We start from the raw sequence: 15,981 nt of genomic DNA, 5'->3' as shown, positions 1-15,981 counted from the left end.
ACATGTATTTGTCAAGATGCCTTTTGAATGCCGTTAATGTATCTGCTTCCACAGCCTCGCCTGGCAACGCGTTCCAGGCACTCACCACCCTCTGCGTAAAAAACCTGCCTCGCACATCTCCTCTAAACTTTGCCCCACGGACCTTAAACCTTTGCCCCCTGGTGCCTGACCCCTCCACCCTGGGAAAGAGTGCCTGCCCATCCACTCTATCCATGCCCCTTATAATCTTGTGGACCTCGATCAGGTCACCCCTCAACCTCCGTCTTTCTAATGAAAACAGTCCGAGTCTATTCAGCCTCTCCACATAGCTAACACCCTCCAGACCAGGCAACATCCTGGTAAACCTCCTCTGCACCCTCTCCAAAGCCTCCACATCCTTCTGGTAGTGTGGCGACCAGAATTGTGCGCAATATTCCAAGTGCGGCCTTACCAAGGTTCTATACGACTGTAGCATGACTTGCCAGTTTTTATACTCGATGCCCCGTCCAATGAAGGCAAACATTCCGTATGCTTCTTGACTACCTTGTCCACTTGTGTTGCCACCTTTATATATCTGTGGACCTGGATGCCCAGATCTCTCTGACTTTCTATATTCCGAAGAGTTTTATCATTTACGGTATATTTCCCCTCTATTTTAGACCTACCAAAATGTATTATCTCATATTTGTCCGGATTAAACTCCATTTGCCATTTCTCTGCCCAAGTCTCCAACCTATCTATGTCCTGCTGTATCCTCTGACAATCCTCAACACTATCTGCCACCCCACCAACCTTGGTGTCATCCGCGAACTTACTAATCAGACCGGCTACATTTTCCTCCAAATCGTTTATGTACATCACAAACAACAGAGGCCCCAGCACCGATCCCTGTGGAACACCACTCGTCACAACCTTCCATTCAGAAAAACACCCTGCTACTGCTACCCTTTGCCTTCTGTGACCGAGCCAGTTCTGTATCCATCTTACCATCTCACCTCTGATCCCGTGTGACTTCATCTTTTGTACCAGTCTGCCATGAGGCACCTTGTTAAAGGCTTTACTGAAGTCCATGTAAACAACATCCACCGCCCTCCCCTCATCAACCATCTTTGTTACCTCCTCAAAAAACTCAATCAAGTTAGTGAGGCATGACAAGATAGTGAGACATTTTCACATTGCTGCTTGGGGGATCTTGTCTGATGCAAATTGACTGCTGCATTTTCAACAATATTCTACGAATACTTCTTTGGCTGTAAAACATCCTGAAGATGTGAAAATGGTGATTTAAACATAAGCTTACGTACAGACTGCCAACATCCTGGAAGGAGATACATTCTCCCTGTCTTCCTCAGCTCCCACTGATTTAGAATCAGTTCAATGAAATACAAACTTTTTGTGCAACACAAGAGGTGTGTTAGGGTTAGCATGCAGGTACAGCAAGTAATTAGGAAGGCAAATGGAATGCTGTCCTGTATTATAAGGGCAATTGAGTATAAAAGCAGGGAAGTGGGGGGTGGAGGGGGCTGGAGGAGGGATTCAGTGTGAGGTGCTGCGGAGGGTAAATGCCTCGACTGTGAGCGAGACCGGGGCTGATACAGCTGAAGGGCGAGTACAGGGCGCACCTCACAAAATCAAGGATGAGCCAGATGTTCGAGAGGGTGGAAGATGCTTGTGAGCGATGTTGGAGGCTCTCCGCAAACCGTGTTCACATGTTTTGGTCCTGCCCGAAGCTGGAAAGGTTTTGGGGGACAGTGTTCAGCACCATCTCGGGGGTCTTACATGTGGATGTGGAGCCCGGTCCCCCAGAGGCCATATTCGGGGTGTCAGACCGGCCGGAGCAGCAGGCGGGACAGAGGGGCGGATGTTTTCGCCTTCGCCTCGCTGATTGCTTGGAGGTGGATCTTGTTGGGGTGCAGGTCAGTCTCTCCACCCTGTCCCTCGGCGTGACAGGAGGACCTGCTGCAGTTGTTGACCTGGAGAAGGTGAGATTTGAGCTGAAGGGGGTTGAAGCAGGGGTTCTACAATTGTTGGGGTTTGTTCACCATGGACTTTCAGCAGTTGGCCACCATCGACTGTTGGGGGGAGGGTGGGGGGGGGGGGTGGGGCAGAGTTTTGAATCTTTGGAACTCTCTCCCCAGAGGCTTAGACATTGAATACATTTAAGGCTGACATGGACAGGCCTTTCTTTACATATCTGTTCTTGGGATGTGGGTGTCGTTGGCTAGGTCAGCATTCATTGCCCATCCCTAATTCCTCCCGAGAAAGTCTTGACCCACTGCAGTCCACGCAGTGTAGCTACACCCACAGTGCAGAAGGGAGTTTCAGGATTTTGACCTCCAACTTTAAAGAAACAGTGACATAGTTCCAAGTTTGGATGGTGAGTGGCCTGGAGGGGAACTTGCAGGTGGTGGTGTTCCCATGTGTCTGCTACCCTCGTTCTTTTAGGTGGGAGTGGGCTGGGAAGATGCTGTTAAAGGATCTTGGCACATTGCTATAGTGCATTGGATGGTTCTATGTTTGTGGAGGTGGTACACACAGCTGCCACTGTGTGTCAGTGGGGGAGGGAGTGAATGTTTGTGGATGGGATGCCAATCAAGCGGGGCTGCTTTGTCCTGGATGGTGTTGAGCTTCTTGAGTGTTGTTGGAGCTGCACTCATCCAGGCTAGTGGAGAGTATTCCATCACACTTGTAGGTGACGGACAGGCTTTGGGAAGTCAGGAAGTGAGTTACTCGACGCAGGATTCTCGGCCTCTGTACTTACTCCTGTAGCCACAATATCTATGTGGTTGTCCAGATAGATTTCTGGTCAATGGTGACCTTAGGTTGTTGTTGACGGGGCTTTCAGCAATGGTCATGCCATTGAATGGCAAGGGGGTATCTTGCTGAAGATGGCAATTGCCTGCCACCTGTGTGGTGCAAATGGTATTTGTCACATATCAGTCCAACCTTGAATTATAGGTGAATCAAGGGTTAAGGGAAACAGACAATGTGAAAGTTGCTATAGTCCCAGGTGACCATTGGCTGCTCTCCCCTTTGAGAGAGATCTGACTGGTGGTGATTTAAACTGAAGGTCACCACACCTGAAGCAAGGGACAAGGTTAAGAAGACTTCCATGGATAACGTCAGCCAGTACAAGAATTGAGCCCACGCTGTTGGCATTGCTCCGCATCACGAACCAGCTGTCCAGTCAACGGAACTAAACGACTCCCCCAAAGGGATAGCGATAGGTTAGATGAGTGGGCAAACATTTGGCAGATGGAGTATAATGTGGGGAAATGTCCACTTTGACAGGAAGAATAGAAAAGAAAGGTATTATTTAAATGCAGAACTCTGAGTTACAGAGGGATCTGGAAGTCCCTTCGACAATGGGTGCGATTTAACCACCGCAATGCGCCCGGCGCGCCGATTAAAATAGCAGGAAATGTCAAAATCGCCATTCGCGCCAGACGCAAATCAGTTTGCTATCTAACCGGCCCCCTCCCAATGACGAGTTCCGGATGCCGCCCAAATATGGCGAACATATCATTGAACCCAATTTGCATTAATTTCCATCTTATTAGCAAGACTGAAGTTGAATGCCTCCCGGGAATTAACCGACTCCCCAGTCAGAAATCACACGGGCGTTGTCGAGTGTTCCTTTTTAAAAATGTGAAGTTGACGCAATGGCTGCTGAGGGAACTGAGGAGGTGAGTAGCCATTTCCCTATTCCGGGATGGAGCTCCAGGGTACCGGAGGAGCTGCCCCAGTGCCTGGTGGGGAGGGGTGGGGTAACAGGCGGAATTGATGCCAGGAGAGAGGTGGTAACGTACCCTCGCAGCTCAGTGGAGGTCGTTGGTCTTCCGACATTGGGCGCATGTCCTCCTGGTCCTGCTGCCCGCACTGACTGCCCCTTCTATTGCCCCCCAGATGATACTTGTGACCCTGCTGCTGGTCCATCGGCTACCTCAGGGGAACAGGATGTCCTGTCTCGCATCCAGAGTGTCGAGAGGCCTTGCCAAATCAGCTTCCCCAGAGCGAGGAGCAGGTCTGCGTGCTTCCATTGCTTGTGTGCTGACTGGGAGTGAGGGTGAGGGAGTGTTTAAAAGCAGCTCCCCCTTGTTAGTGGGGAGATGTTGAGGCACAATTCGGGCGAATCAGACGGTGAGACAACCAGGAATGGCAAAAAGCTCGCTGGGGCTCATTTCTGGCAGTAAGTGCCGTTAAATACGGGCCGCGATCTCGCCAACGCGGTCATCAAAAAACACCCCTCCCATCGCGCCCAAAATGAGACTTCGAAAATTTGTCCATTAAATTGCGCCCGATATATCTGTTCTGGGCAACAAGCCGATATTTACTTTGAGAATAAAGACTGGGTTCAATGAAGAAACAAAACTTCACTTGATTATGTTTCTCAGACGTTTTGCTCGCAGAAGTTCTGCTGCTTCATCAAAAATTGTTTTTTTGCCTCCTGGCAACTTGGAGCTGGGAATTGAATGCCAAAACCCATGGAACAGTGAGAAAAATATAATCTGAGGGAAGATTAGCTGCTGACTGGACAGAGAATCTTCCGGCAGAGACTGGGATTTTTTGGCAGATTTGCTGTGGCAGATTTTCCCGTGGCGGATGTGGAGAGCCATTGGCATCCGACGGGATCTTCCGGTCCTGCCAAAGCTTTTGCATGGCTCGCTCGTCCAGCCGCCAGGGAACCCGCCGCAGGAGGCTGACTTCTGCGGGACTGGAAGATCCTGTCAGTGGGAAGGGCTGGAAAATCCCGCTCTTGGTACCAATACCCAATATTGTCAAGGTGATACAACATATGAACATGCAAATATAAGAATAAGGTTCAGGAGTAGGCCACTCGGCCCCTCGAACCTGCTCCGCCATTCAATATGATCGTGGCTGATCTGATTGTGACCTCAACCCCACATTCCCGCTGACCCCAGATAACCTTTCACCCCTTGTTAGTCAACAATCTAACTGGCTCTGCCTTAAAAATAGTCAAAGATTCTGCTTTCACTGCCTTTTGAGGAAGAGAGTTCCAGAGACTCACCCCCCTCTGAGAGAAAATAATTCTCCTCAGTTCCGTCCAAAATGGGCGACTCCCTTATTTTTAAACAGTGACCCCCTAGTTTTAGATTCTCCGACGAGAGGAAACATCCTCTCATCATCCCCCTCAGGATCTGATATGTTTCAATCAAGTCACCTCGTACTCTTGTAAACTCCAGCGGATACAAACCTAGAGCGGAATTCTCCGACCCCCCGCAGGGTCGGAGAATCGCCCGGGGTCGGCATAAATCCTGCCCCCGCCGTGGCCGGAATTCTCCGCCACCCGGGAATCGGCAGGAGCGGGAATCACGATTGCCGGCAGGAATTGGAGCACCTCTGGTGCCGGCGGTGTTGGCGGTGCGAGCAGGCCCCCGGGGTCCTGGGGGGGCGCGGGGCGATCGGACCCCGGGGGCCCTCGGCCAGCCCCGAAGGCGATCGGCGTAGCGCCAAAGGCCGTTGCCGCCAATTTTGGCGCCAGTCGGCAGAGAGGGAGCCACTCCGGCGCGGGCCTAGTCCCTAAAGGTGCGGAGAATTCCACACCTTTGGGGAGGCCCGACGCTGGAGTGGTTGGCGCCACTCCGGGTAGGGGAGAATTTTGCCCTTAATTTCTCCAACCTTTCCTCATAAAACAATCTGCCCATTCCAGGTTTTCGTCTAATAATCATTCTCTGAACTGCTTCCAATATATTTACATCTTTCCTTAAATAAGACCAACACTGTACACAACACTCCAGATGTGGTCTCACCAATGCCCTGTACAACTGAATCATAACCTCTCTAATTTTGTAATCAATTGCCCTCACAATAAATTATAAATTTCTATTAGCTTTCCTAAAGACTTGCTGTACCTGTACTCTAGTCCTTTGTGACTCATGCACTAGATCACCCAGATCCCACTACATACTCAGCCTTCTCCTTCTTCACACAATGCTCAGCCATTGTATGATTCAGATAACAAAGTAATCACAAAAACTATCTTGTCCTGCCATAGATAAAGAATAACGATACCTTCTTGCATTGCCTTATCATTCAAGTGCCTCAGCGCACTTCCCATAAGGGATTATTTCTTAAATATGAACATGTTCCACAAACAATAATGAGATTGATTGTTTTGGGTTTGACAGTGCTGGTTGAGAGAGCCATGTTGGCCAGCAGGACCCACTGCTCTTCTTCAAATAGTGCCATAGAATTTCCAATATCGGAAGCGGCACAGTGGCACAGTGGTTAGCACTGCTCTCTCACTGTCCCTGTGGAGTTTGCACATTCTCCCCGTTTCTGCGTGGGTCACACCCCCACAACCCAAAGATGTGGGGCGGAATTCTCCGCTCCCGCGATAAATCGGGAAGGCCGTCGTGAACTCGGCCGAGTTTCACGACGGCCTCGGAGGCCGCTCCTCTCATCTTATTCACCCCCATCCGGGGGGCTAGGAGCGGCGCTCCGTAACTCTCGGGCACCGGGCCTTGATGCTTGCGTGAAGGCGGAGGGCCGAGAATTACGCGACGGCGGCGCCTAAGTGACGTCAGCCGCGCATGTGCAGGTTGGGCGGCTCCAACCCGCGCATGCGCGGCTGACGTCACGACGGCTGACGGCTCAAACCCGCGCATGCGCGGTTGCCTTCTTCCCCTCCGCTGCCCCGCAAGACGTGGCAGCTTGATCTTGCGGGACAGCGGAGGGGAAAGAGTGCGTCCCTTTGAGACGCTGGCCCGACGATCGGTGGGCACTCTGTTGAACGCAGTCTGGGGGCTGGATTTTCCATCAGCGGGATTCTCCCCTTCGCTGGCAGCGCATTCTCGCCCACAGATTTCCCGACATCGCGGGGGTGCGCACAATTTATTGCCCATCCCAGCTTTCTCTTGAGAAAGTGTTGGTGAGCTGCTGCAGTCCCTGAGATGCAGTGCTAATCTCATTGGATTTATAATCCAGTGGCTGTGGGAACATGGGCCCAAATCCCACGAAGAAATTCAATTCAGAATATCTGGATTTGACGACCATGAAACTATCCTTGATTTTGAAAACTTGCCTAAAGGGGAGAAAATCTGCCATCCTTACCCAGTCTGGCCTAGATGTGACTCTAATATTCTTGATTGTAATAATCTTTATTAGTGTCACGAGTAGGCTTACATTAACACTGCAATGAAGTTACTGTGAAAAGCCCCTAGTCCCCACATTCCGACGCCTGTTCGGGTCACAGAGGGAGAATTCAGAATTTCCAATTCACCTAACAAGCACGTCTTTCGGGACTTGTGGGAGGAAACCGGAGCACCCGGAGGAAACCCACACAGACACGGGGAGAACGTGCAGATGGCAAATGGTGACTTGGGCGCAAAATCACATGAGAATCAGAAAATGAGTGTTTTGCCAGTGACGTAACGAGGTACCTGCCCAGAAAGGGCCAGAAATTTCAGCTCGCCAACAGTTAGCATTCTGTGCCCCGAGGGTAAGATTCCGCCCAATGTAACTACCAGACAGGGACTAAGGTGAACCCATTGTCAATGCCATTGAACAGGGTCAGTCACAGTAAAACCTGGCCGAAACGTTTCAACAAAGCACATTTTCAAAATCAATAATCAGGTGAAACCAGAAATGTTGGTTTTCAATAAAACTATTCAAATTGTAGGAGTCGCAATTTTGCATATTTTTCTCATCAACGTAAATCGTTCCGATTATATTTCAGGGAGAGGTCATTCAAATTTAACTTTTCTTAACTCCGATTTTTCTGTTCTGCAAGTTTCTTTCTTCCCTTCCTGAAGGTTCTGACATGTGCTAATCATAGAATTTACAGTGTAGAAGGAGGCCATTTGGCCCATCGAGTCTGCACCGGCCCTTGGAAAGAGCACCCTATTTAAGCCCACGCCTCCGCCCTATCCCCGTAACCCAGTACCTCCACCTCACCTTTTTGGACACTAAGGGCAATTTAACATGGCCAATCCACCTAACCTGCACATCTTTGGACTGTGGGAGGAAACCGGAGCACCCGGAGGAAACCCACGCAGGCACGGGGAGAACGTGCAGACTTCGCAGACAATGACCCAAGCTGGGAATCGAACCTGTGATGCTGGAGCTGTGAAGCAACTATGCTAACCACTGTGCTACCGTGCTGTCCTAAGATACAGTTCCACAGACACAAGCAGTCAACACTACATGATTCAAATGTCCACTTGAGTATGACACTGGGAGAGCGTGACTGTGGAGTTCCACGCACTTTTCAACAGAAGCCACTCGGTAACGATCAGAAAAAGAGGCCTTTGGCTGATTTATCCTCTCCCTCGTTTTACATCACGCAAGCCAAATGCATTTCCCCAACAGCTGCCCAGTTATTTGAGGGCAGTTGATACAACTCGGATTAAGCGATCAAACCGTTGCCTTTCTGGTCTCTATGATCAGTTCCACATGAGCTAGTCAAATTCAATTTAGAATCATTGACAAATAACATAATTTACAAAGAGGGTGGAGTTCACCAATTAGACAGCACACAGAACGTACCCGGCATCTGAGCTGTTGCCACAGAGTAATGGATCCATCATTCCTGGCACCGAATAGAAATTTGCTACAAAAGAAACATAATAATGTTTTAATTAGATTAATTCATTCATAAAATAGTTTATAATAATTCAGCTTTAATTTTCCCCAACACAATATGTAATTAAAGTTCTGCTACTTCACAATCATATTTTAGACATGTAAAAAAAACTCAACAAGAAAACCAAACCATAATAATAATAATAATCTTTATTCGTGTCACAAGTAGGCTTACATTAACACTGCAATGAAGTTACTGTGAAAATCCCCTAGTTGCCACATTCTGGAGCCTGTTCGGGTCACAAAGGGAGAATTCAGAATGTCCAATTCACCTAACAGCACATCTTTCGGGACTTGTGGGAGGAAACCGGAGCACCCGGAGGAAACCCACGCAGACACGGGGAGAATGTGCAGACTCCGCGCAGACAGTGACCCAAGCCGGGAATCGAACCTGGGACCCTGGAGCTGTGAAGCAACAGTGCTAACCACTGTGCCACCGTGCTGCAAGTTAGATTACACTGCATTCTCAACCTTTTTGAGCAAAGTTTGTGTTTTCGCCATTTTGTGTGTTATTTGTCACTTCTTTAAGCCATCATCTTTGGTATTCCACAGAAGCACAGAATTGTTATGCCTCATGAGGCCCTTCGGCGCATTGTGTCTGCACCAGCTCTCTGAATGAGCAACTCACCGAGTGTCATTCTCCTGCCTTCTCCCCGTAACCCAGCACATAATAATAATAATAATCGCTTATTGTCGCAAGTAGGCTTCAATGAAGTGACTGTGAAAAGCCCCTAGTCGCCACTAAACACCTCTATCAACGATCCTCTCAACCTTATTTTCTCGAAGGAAAACAGTCTCAACTTCTCCAATTCGTCTTTATAACTGAAATTCCTCTTCCCTGGAATCATTCTCGGAAATCTTTTCTGCACTCGCTCCAACAACTTCACATCCTTCTTAAAGTGTAACGCCAAGAATTAGATGTAATACTCCAGCAGAAGCCAAACTAGGGATTTATACAAATTCAACATAACCTCCTTGCTCTCGCCCATTACCAAAGCCCAGGTTACTGAATGTTTCATTAACTGCTCGCTTAACCTGTCCAGCCACCTTCAATGACTTATGCACAAGTACACCCAGGTCCCTCTACTCCTGCACCCCTTATAGAATTTTGCCCCTGATTTTACAATTACTGGAATTTTCTGGCTGTTGCGATTCACCTTTCCCGCTGGCAGCGCACCCACGTCTGCGCGATTCCCGATAGTTACAATGCGAAATCCCGTTGACAAGTGGTGGGATGATAGAATCCCACCGCCAGCGAATGGCAAGCCCCCAAGAAACCGGAAAAATCCCACCCATTGCCTCCCCATAATCTTCCGACGAAAATGAGTCCCCTCTCGCAACCCTGCATTGAAATTCCCTTGCCACCTATCCACCCATTCCACCATCTGATCTATGTCCCTTTGAAACTTTATACTCACCTCACAGTTCACAAGTTTGGTATCTTGGCAAACTGTGAAAGTGTGCCCAGCACACCAGGGTCTAAGTCATTAATATATACCAGGAAAAGCAGGGGTCCCAACAATAACTCCTGGGGAACTCCGCTGCAAATATTCCTCTCGTAGGGATAGCGTCCATTAACCACTACCCTCTGTATCCTCTTGCTTAACCAGTTCTGTATCCATGTTGTTACTGCTCCTTTTATTCTGTGAACTCTCATGTTGCTCACAGATCTGTGTATGGAACTGGCTGAAGTTTTCCGGCCCTTCATGGTAAGACCCACCATGGGAGATTCAGTGGCCCACCTAAAAGTCCCATTGACTTTTGGCGGGGCTGGATGATGCTGGCAGCAAGAAGGGCCGGAAAATCCCACCCACTCAACCAAACACCTTTTTGAAGTCCGTGTTGGCCAAATTACCCTCATCGACCCTCCCTGTTACCTCCTCAAAAAACTCCAGCAAGTTAGTGAAACACGGTTTACCCCTTGGAAATCCATGTTGGTTTTCCTTAATTAACCCACATTTGTCCAGGTGACGATTTGTTTTGTGCCAAATTATTGTTTCGAGAAATTTCCCCACCATTGACAGATTATCAGATCGACTAAAAGGCCATGAGGTTGACTTTCAAGGCCTCAACTAAAGCTATTGTGAAGTCAGCTTCCCAAAGCTATATGACTGAATCACTTCTCAATGTTGGTCTCGTGTCAACTGTGGCTCGAGAACGTTGCGGTTGAGATTGGAAAGGGCCAAATGGGGATTCATGGTAAGTGTTTAAAAACTTCAGGGTTCTGAGGAAGAGTGAAAAGAAAGATGACAAAACCTTGTCCAAAACACAAATGGTGCCTGACACCAGAAAAAGGCCTCAGAGCAAGGCAAGGAGACTGGTCATGGACGTGCCATGCAAGATGTTACATCAGATCGGTAACGTGGAGCCGTGTTGAGTAACTTGATGGTGAAGGGTGGAGGAGGGTGTACGGGAGGAGTGCCGTTATAGGAGGAGAAAAGTTTTGTCAGGTTTTCCTCAAGGGATAAAATATAGAACGCATAACAAAGTCGATTATAAATGGGCTCTGGATGAAATGACCATGACTTCAAAAGCCATGTGGCTTTTCTCAATCGATAATTGGCCATTATGAAAGCTGAAACACAGTTAAAATCTTGAGGCACACGGGAGGCGGTGGCATAGTGGTATTGTCACTGGACTAGTAAACCAGAAACTCTGGGTAATGCTCTGTGGGCCTGGGTTCAAATCCCACCACTGCAGATAGTGAAATTTGAATTCATTAAAAATTTGGAATTAAAAGTCTAATGCTGACCGTGAAACCATTGTCGATTGTCGTAAAAAAGCATCTGGTTCACTAATCTCCTTTAGGGAAGGAAATCTGTTGTCCTTACCCGGTCTGGCCTACATGTGACTCCAGACCCACAGCAATGTGGTTGACTCTTAACTCCCCCCTCAAGGAAAATTAGGGATGGGTAATAAATACTGGCACAGCTTGCGACGCCCCCATCCCGTGAACAAATAAAAATAAATTAATATTTAAAAAGGCATCCAACTTCTGAGAGCTGGTGGGCATTGTGACATTATCATAAATGTACATAACTGGAAGAATTAATGTTATGCTCAATTTAACCACGAGAGGGAGCTAGCTGTAGAACCATATAAGGCATCGATGGCCTTGTGGGTGAGAGGTTGAGGAGAAAGCTAGAAGACAGACTGTAGGAAAGATAGTGTGAGTGAGAGCAAATCATAGTTAATGGACTAGTGTAGAGATGAGTGTAGATTATATGTTTATTATCAACTGTGTATTATATTGGAGTAATTGTCGAATCCAATTAAGTAGTGTAAATAAATTTGTTCAAAATATAAGCTATTTGTGGTCTTTGTAAACACTACGCCAACCATCCCAGGATTAGAACGTCAAAGAACACCACTTCCATTGAAACTGGATGAGGTGGGGTTAGCTCCGAAATCTCTTTGCAGTTTGACTCCCAAGTGACTGAATGCATCCACAGTTACAGTGGAAGGGTCTGTTCTCCTAGCTATGCTGTTCCGTGTCATCCATCGTGACTTTCAGCATTGGGTATCTCATTGTGTTGCTTCTGTCTATATCCTTTGCCAAAGTGGAGAAGGCAGCGCACATTATGACGTAACTGACAATGGAACAGCAAGTGGCAATGAAAAGTAGAATGAAGTGTCTCGAGGGCTTTCATTAAATCTCTTTCCACCATTCAGGATAACCTTCCGCAGATGTGCAGCATTAAATCGTGCCCAAATTGCTGAGTGTCAATAGTTAGGAGGCATTTGGAGTACTGCCTTTCACATCAAATGAACCCAACCACCATAGAACATAGAACATAGAACACTACAGCACAGAACAGGCCCTTCGGCCCTCGATATTGTGCCGAGCAATGATCACCCTACTCAAACCCATGTATCCACCCTATACCCGTAACCTAACAACACCCCCCCCCCCCCCCCACCTTACTTTTTAGGACACTACGGGCAATTTAGCATGGCCAATCCACCTAACCCGCACATCTTTGGACTGTGGGAGGAAACCGGAGCACCCGGAGGAAACCCACGCACACACGGGGAGGACGTGCAGACTCCGCACAGACAGTGACCCAGCCGGGAATCGAACCTGGGACCCTGGAGCTGTGAAGCATTTATGCTAACCACCATGCTACCGTGCTGCCCCTGTCTGTTTTATCTGAATGTTTTTTCCGAACATCTAAAGCTGTGCAAGTTGCACCGTTCGATGGCCTCGTTTACGGAAAGTGACCTCTGCACCACTCTCCTTTCACATTTCACTCCAATGTCCGGTGAGCTGGGCTCGGCTGAAGACGGCTTCGAGCTACTTGCTGTACAGAGCACCAATTGAAATCAATGCCCTTTGTGTGGCAGCATATTCATAAACCTGACACTGCTTTTTTCTAATGGTCACATTCCGCTGCAAGACAAAGTCAAATTGCCAATGACTGAAAAAGTTTTGAAACGTCATTAACTCTAAAATATTAAATTCCCCACAATAGGAATTTCTTTCTTTTTGGACAGTACACAGATTGAGCCAGCTGGATGTGAGCAGAACATAAGGTTGACAATCCCCTTTTGCACCTTATTCTTTTCCTATTCGGGGTATTACCCAGTATGCATCACTACGTATGACCTTTACACCCACCATTATAGGTAGAGCACAGACAGAGGTTCTGCTAAGGGAGTATGAACAGTTGGGAGCTAAATTAAAAAGCAGAACCAAAAAAGTAATAATCTTCGCATGATTACCTGAGCCACGAGCTAATTGGCATAGGGTCAAGAAGATTAAGACAGTCAAAGATTGGTGTGGGAGGAACGGGTTTGAATTCACGGGTCATTGGCACCAGTACTGGGGAAGAGGGGACTTTTCCAATGGCGAATGGCGATTCGTATAACTAGGGCTGGAAACTAAATAGTGGGGGGGGGGAGGGTTCAGTTGTGTGGAGAATTAGAAAATCAAAGTTAAAGGAGAAGGTAGAAGTGCAGGTTAATGAAGAGGACTTTAAATTAGTTAAAGGAGCTGAGGGCTCAGGAGAGGTTAGTAAAGTTTCCAGACCACGTAATAGATCAGAGAGTATAGAAGGTGGCAGAAGTCTAACCTCAGGCAGGGCAAAAAAGGTGACAAATATGAGAAGGGAGGTGGTCAATGCAGGACTGAGGGTGTTGTACCTAAATGCGCGCAGTATAGGGAACAAGGTAAATGAGCTTGTAGCGCATTGAAATTGGAAATCACAGAGACGTGGCTGCAAGGGGTTCAGGGCTGGGATCTAAATATCCAAGGGAATGTATCCTATAGCAAGGACAGGCAAATGGACAAATGGGGCGGGATTGAATTGTTAGTAAGGAATGAAGTTAAATCAATAGCAAGGAGCGCTATAGGGTCAGAAGGCATAGAATCTCTGTGGGTAGAGTTGAGGAATCGCAAAGGTAAAAAGACCCTGAGGGAGTTATGGCCCCCTAGCAGTAGTCAGGATTTGGGACAGAAAATAAATCAGGAGATAGAGAAAGCATGTAACAAAGGCAATATCACAATAATCATGGGCGACTTCAATATGCACGTGGACTGGGTTGGTAGCAGATCCCAAGAAAAGGAATTTATGGAATGACTAAGAGAGGGTTTTTTGGAGCAGTTTGTGACAGAGTCTACTCGGGAACAGTAAGAAGTCTTACAACACCAGGTTCAAGTCCAACAGGTTTGCTTGGAATCACTAGCTTTCGGAGCGCAGCTCCTTCATTAATTAAGTCTTTACAGGTCCAGATTGTGCAGGGAGGGTCTCAACTGGGACCTTGGATTCATGTTGCATTACATTCACCCCCACCTCCCCCCCCCCCCCCCCCCCCACCCACCCCCACCATCTGGCCTGGGCTTGCAAAATCCTACCAACTGTCCTGGCTTGAGACAATTCACACCTCTTTAACCTGGGGTTACCCCTCTCTCTGGATCTGTAAAGACTTAATTACCTACAAATGCTCGCATTCTAAGCATTGTCTTGCATCTTTGTCTATATATATGTTTCTGGAATCTACCTCTTCATTCACCTGAGGAAGGAGCCGTGCTCCGAAAGCTAGTGTTTGAAACAAACTTGGACTTTAACCTGGTAAGACTTCTTACTGTATTAAAGATGAGATTGCAGAGTACTTGGAAGTGCGTGGTAAAATAGGACATAGACAGCACAGCTTCATCAAGGGGAGGTTATGTCTGACAAATCTGTTAGAGTTCTATGAGGAGGTAGCGAGGAAGTTAGACAAAGGAGAACCAGTGGACGTGATTTATTTAGATTTCCAGAAGGCCTTTGATAAGGTGCCGCATGGGAGACTGTTAAATAAGTTAAAAGCCCATGGTGTTCAGGGTACGATCCTGGCATGGATAGGTGATTGGCTGACTGGCAGAAGGCAGAGAGTGGGGATAAAGGGGTCTTTTTCAGGATGGCAGCCGGTGACTAGTGGTGTGCCTCAGGGGTCTGTGCTGGGACCACAGCTTTTCACAATATACATTAATGATCTGGAAGAAGGAACTGAAGGCACTGTTGCTAAGTTTGCAGATGATACAAAGATCTGTAGAGGGACAGGTAGTATTGAGGAACCGGGGGGGGGGGGGGGGGGGGGGGGTGCTGCAGAAGGACCTGGACAGGCTAGGAGAATGGGCAAAGAAGTGGTAGATGGAATACAATGTGGAAAAGTGTGAGGTTATGCACTTTGGAAGGAGGAATGGAGGGAAATATTATTTTCTAAATGGGAAAATGCTTAGGAAATCAGAAGCACAAAGGGACTTGGGAGTCCTTGTTCACGATTCTCTTCAGGTTAATGTGCAGGTTCAGTCGGCAGTTAGGAAGGCAAATGCAATGTTAGCATTCATGTCAAGAGGGCTAGAATACAAGAGCAGGGATGTACGTCTGAGGCTGTATAAGGCTCTGGTCAGACCCCAGACCCCATTTGGAGTATAGTGAAACCACATATCACTCAAGACTTCCAGGGTGATGGAGGATAGGCAGGAAAATAGTGTTAAGGCCACGTCAGATCAAATGGCAGGACAGGATCGAAAGGCCAAATGGCCTCCTCCTATTTCTTATGTTCTTACATAATGGACGTCGCCCAGCTTTTACCAAGGTCTTTCCAAAATCAAAACCCTAGAATCCCTACTGTCCAAAAGGAGGCCATTTGGCCCATCACATCACCTCGTGTTTACTGCCATCGAATTCCATCTCCCCCATTATTGCCTCAGCAATACCTGCACAATAGGACTGCAGCAGTTGAATACAGTGGCTCCCCATCACTGCAGAGTAAAGGGTTAACATCAGGAGCACCTGATGCTGATTTAACTGCTGATGTAACGATGATGCAATGTCACATGACTAAGTAACTGAGATCTGGAGGGAAGCAGAAGTACAACCTCATGCAGACTTTGGAGATGTACATAGATCCGCA

At 47.7% G+C, this 15,981-nt stretch overlaps 1 protein-coding gene across 5 annotated transcripts in view; it reads right to left on the bottom strand.

Moving 5' to 3' along the window:
- Nucleotides 1–15,981, bottom strand: part of LOC119958116 (sodium channel protein type 8 subunit alpha-like) — a 222,129-nt gene that overhangs the window by 147,236 nt on the left and 58,912 nt on the right. For all 5 annotated transcript variants that reach the window (XM_038786357.1, XM_038786356.1, XM_038786360.1 and 2 more), the window contains exon 6: nt 8,488–8,551. In XM_038786357.1, the coding sequence (XP_038642285.1) occupies nt 8,488–8,551 (64 nt within the window). The remainder of the gene's footprint in view (nt 1–8,487; nt 8,552–15,981) is intronic.

Source organism: Scyliorhinus canicula, chromosome 28 (genome assembly GCF_902713615.1).
Source record: "Scyliorhinus canicula chromosome 28, sScyCan1.1, whole genome shotgun sequence".
Classification (NCBI taxonomy): domain Eukaryota; kingdom Metazoa; phylum Chordata; class Chondrichthyes; order Carcharhiniformes; family Scyliorhinidae; genus Scyliorhinus; species Scyliorhinus canicula.
Note: the sequence above shows the minus strand (reverse complement) of the source record. Positions and strands in the feature narration are given on the sequence as shown.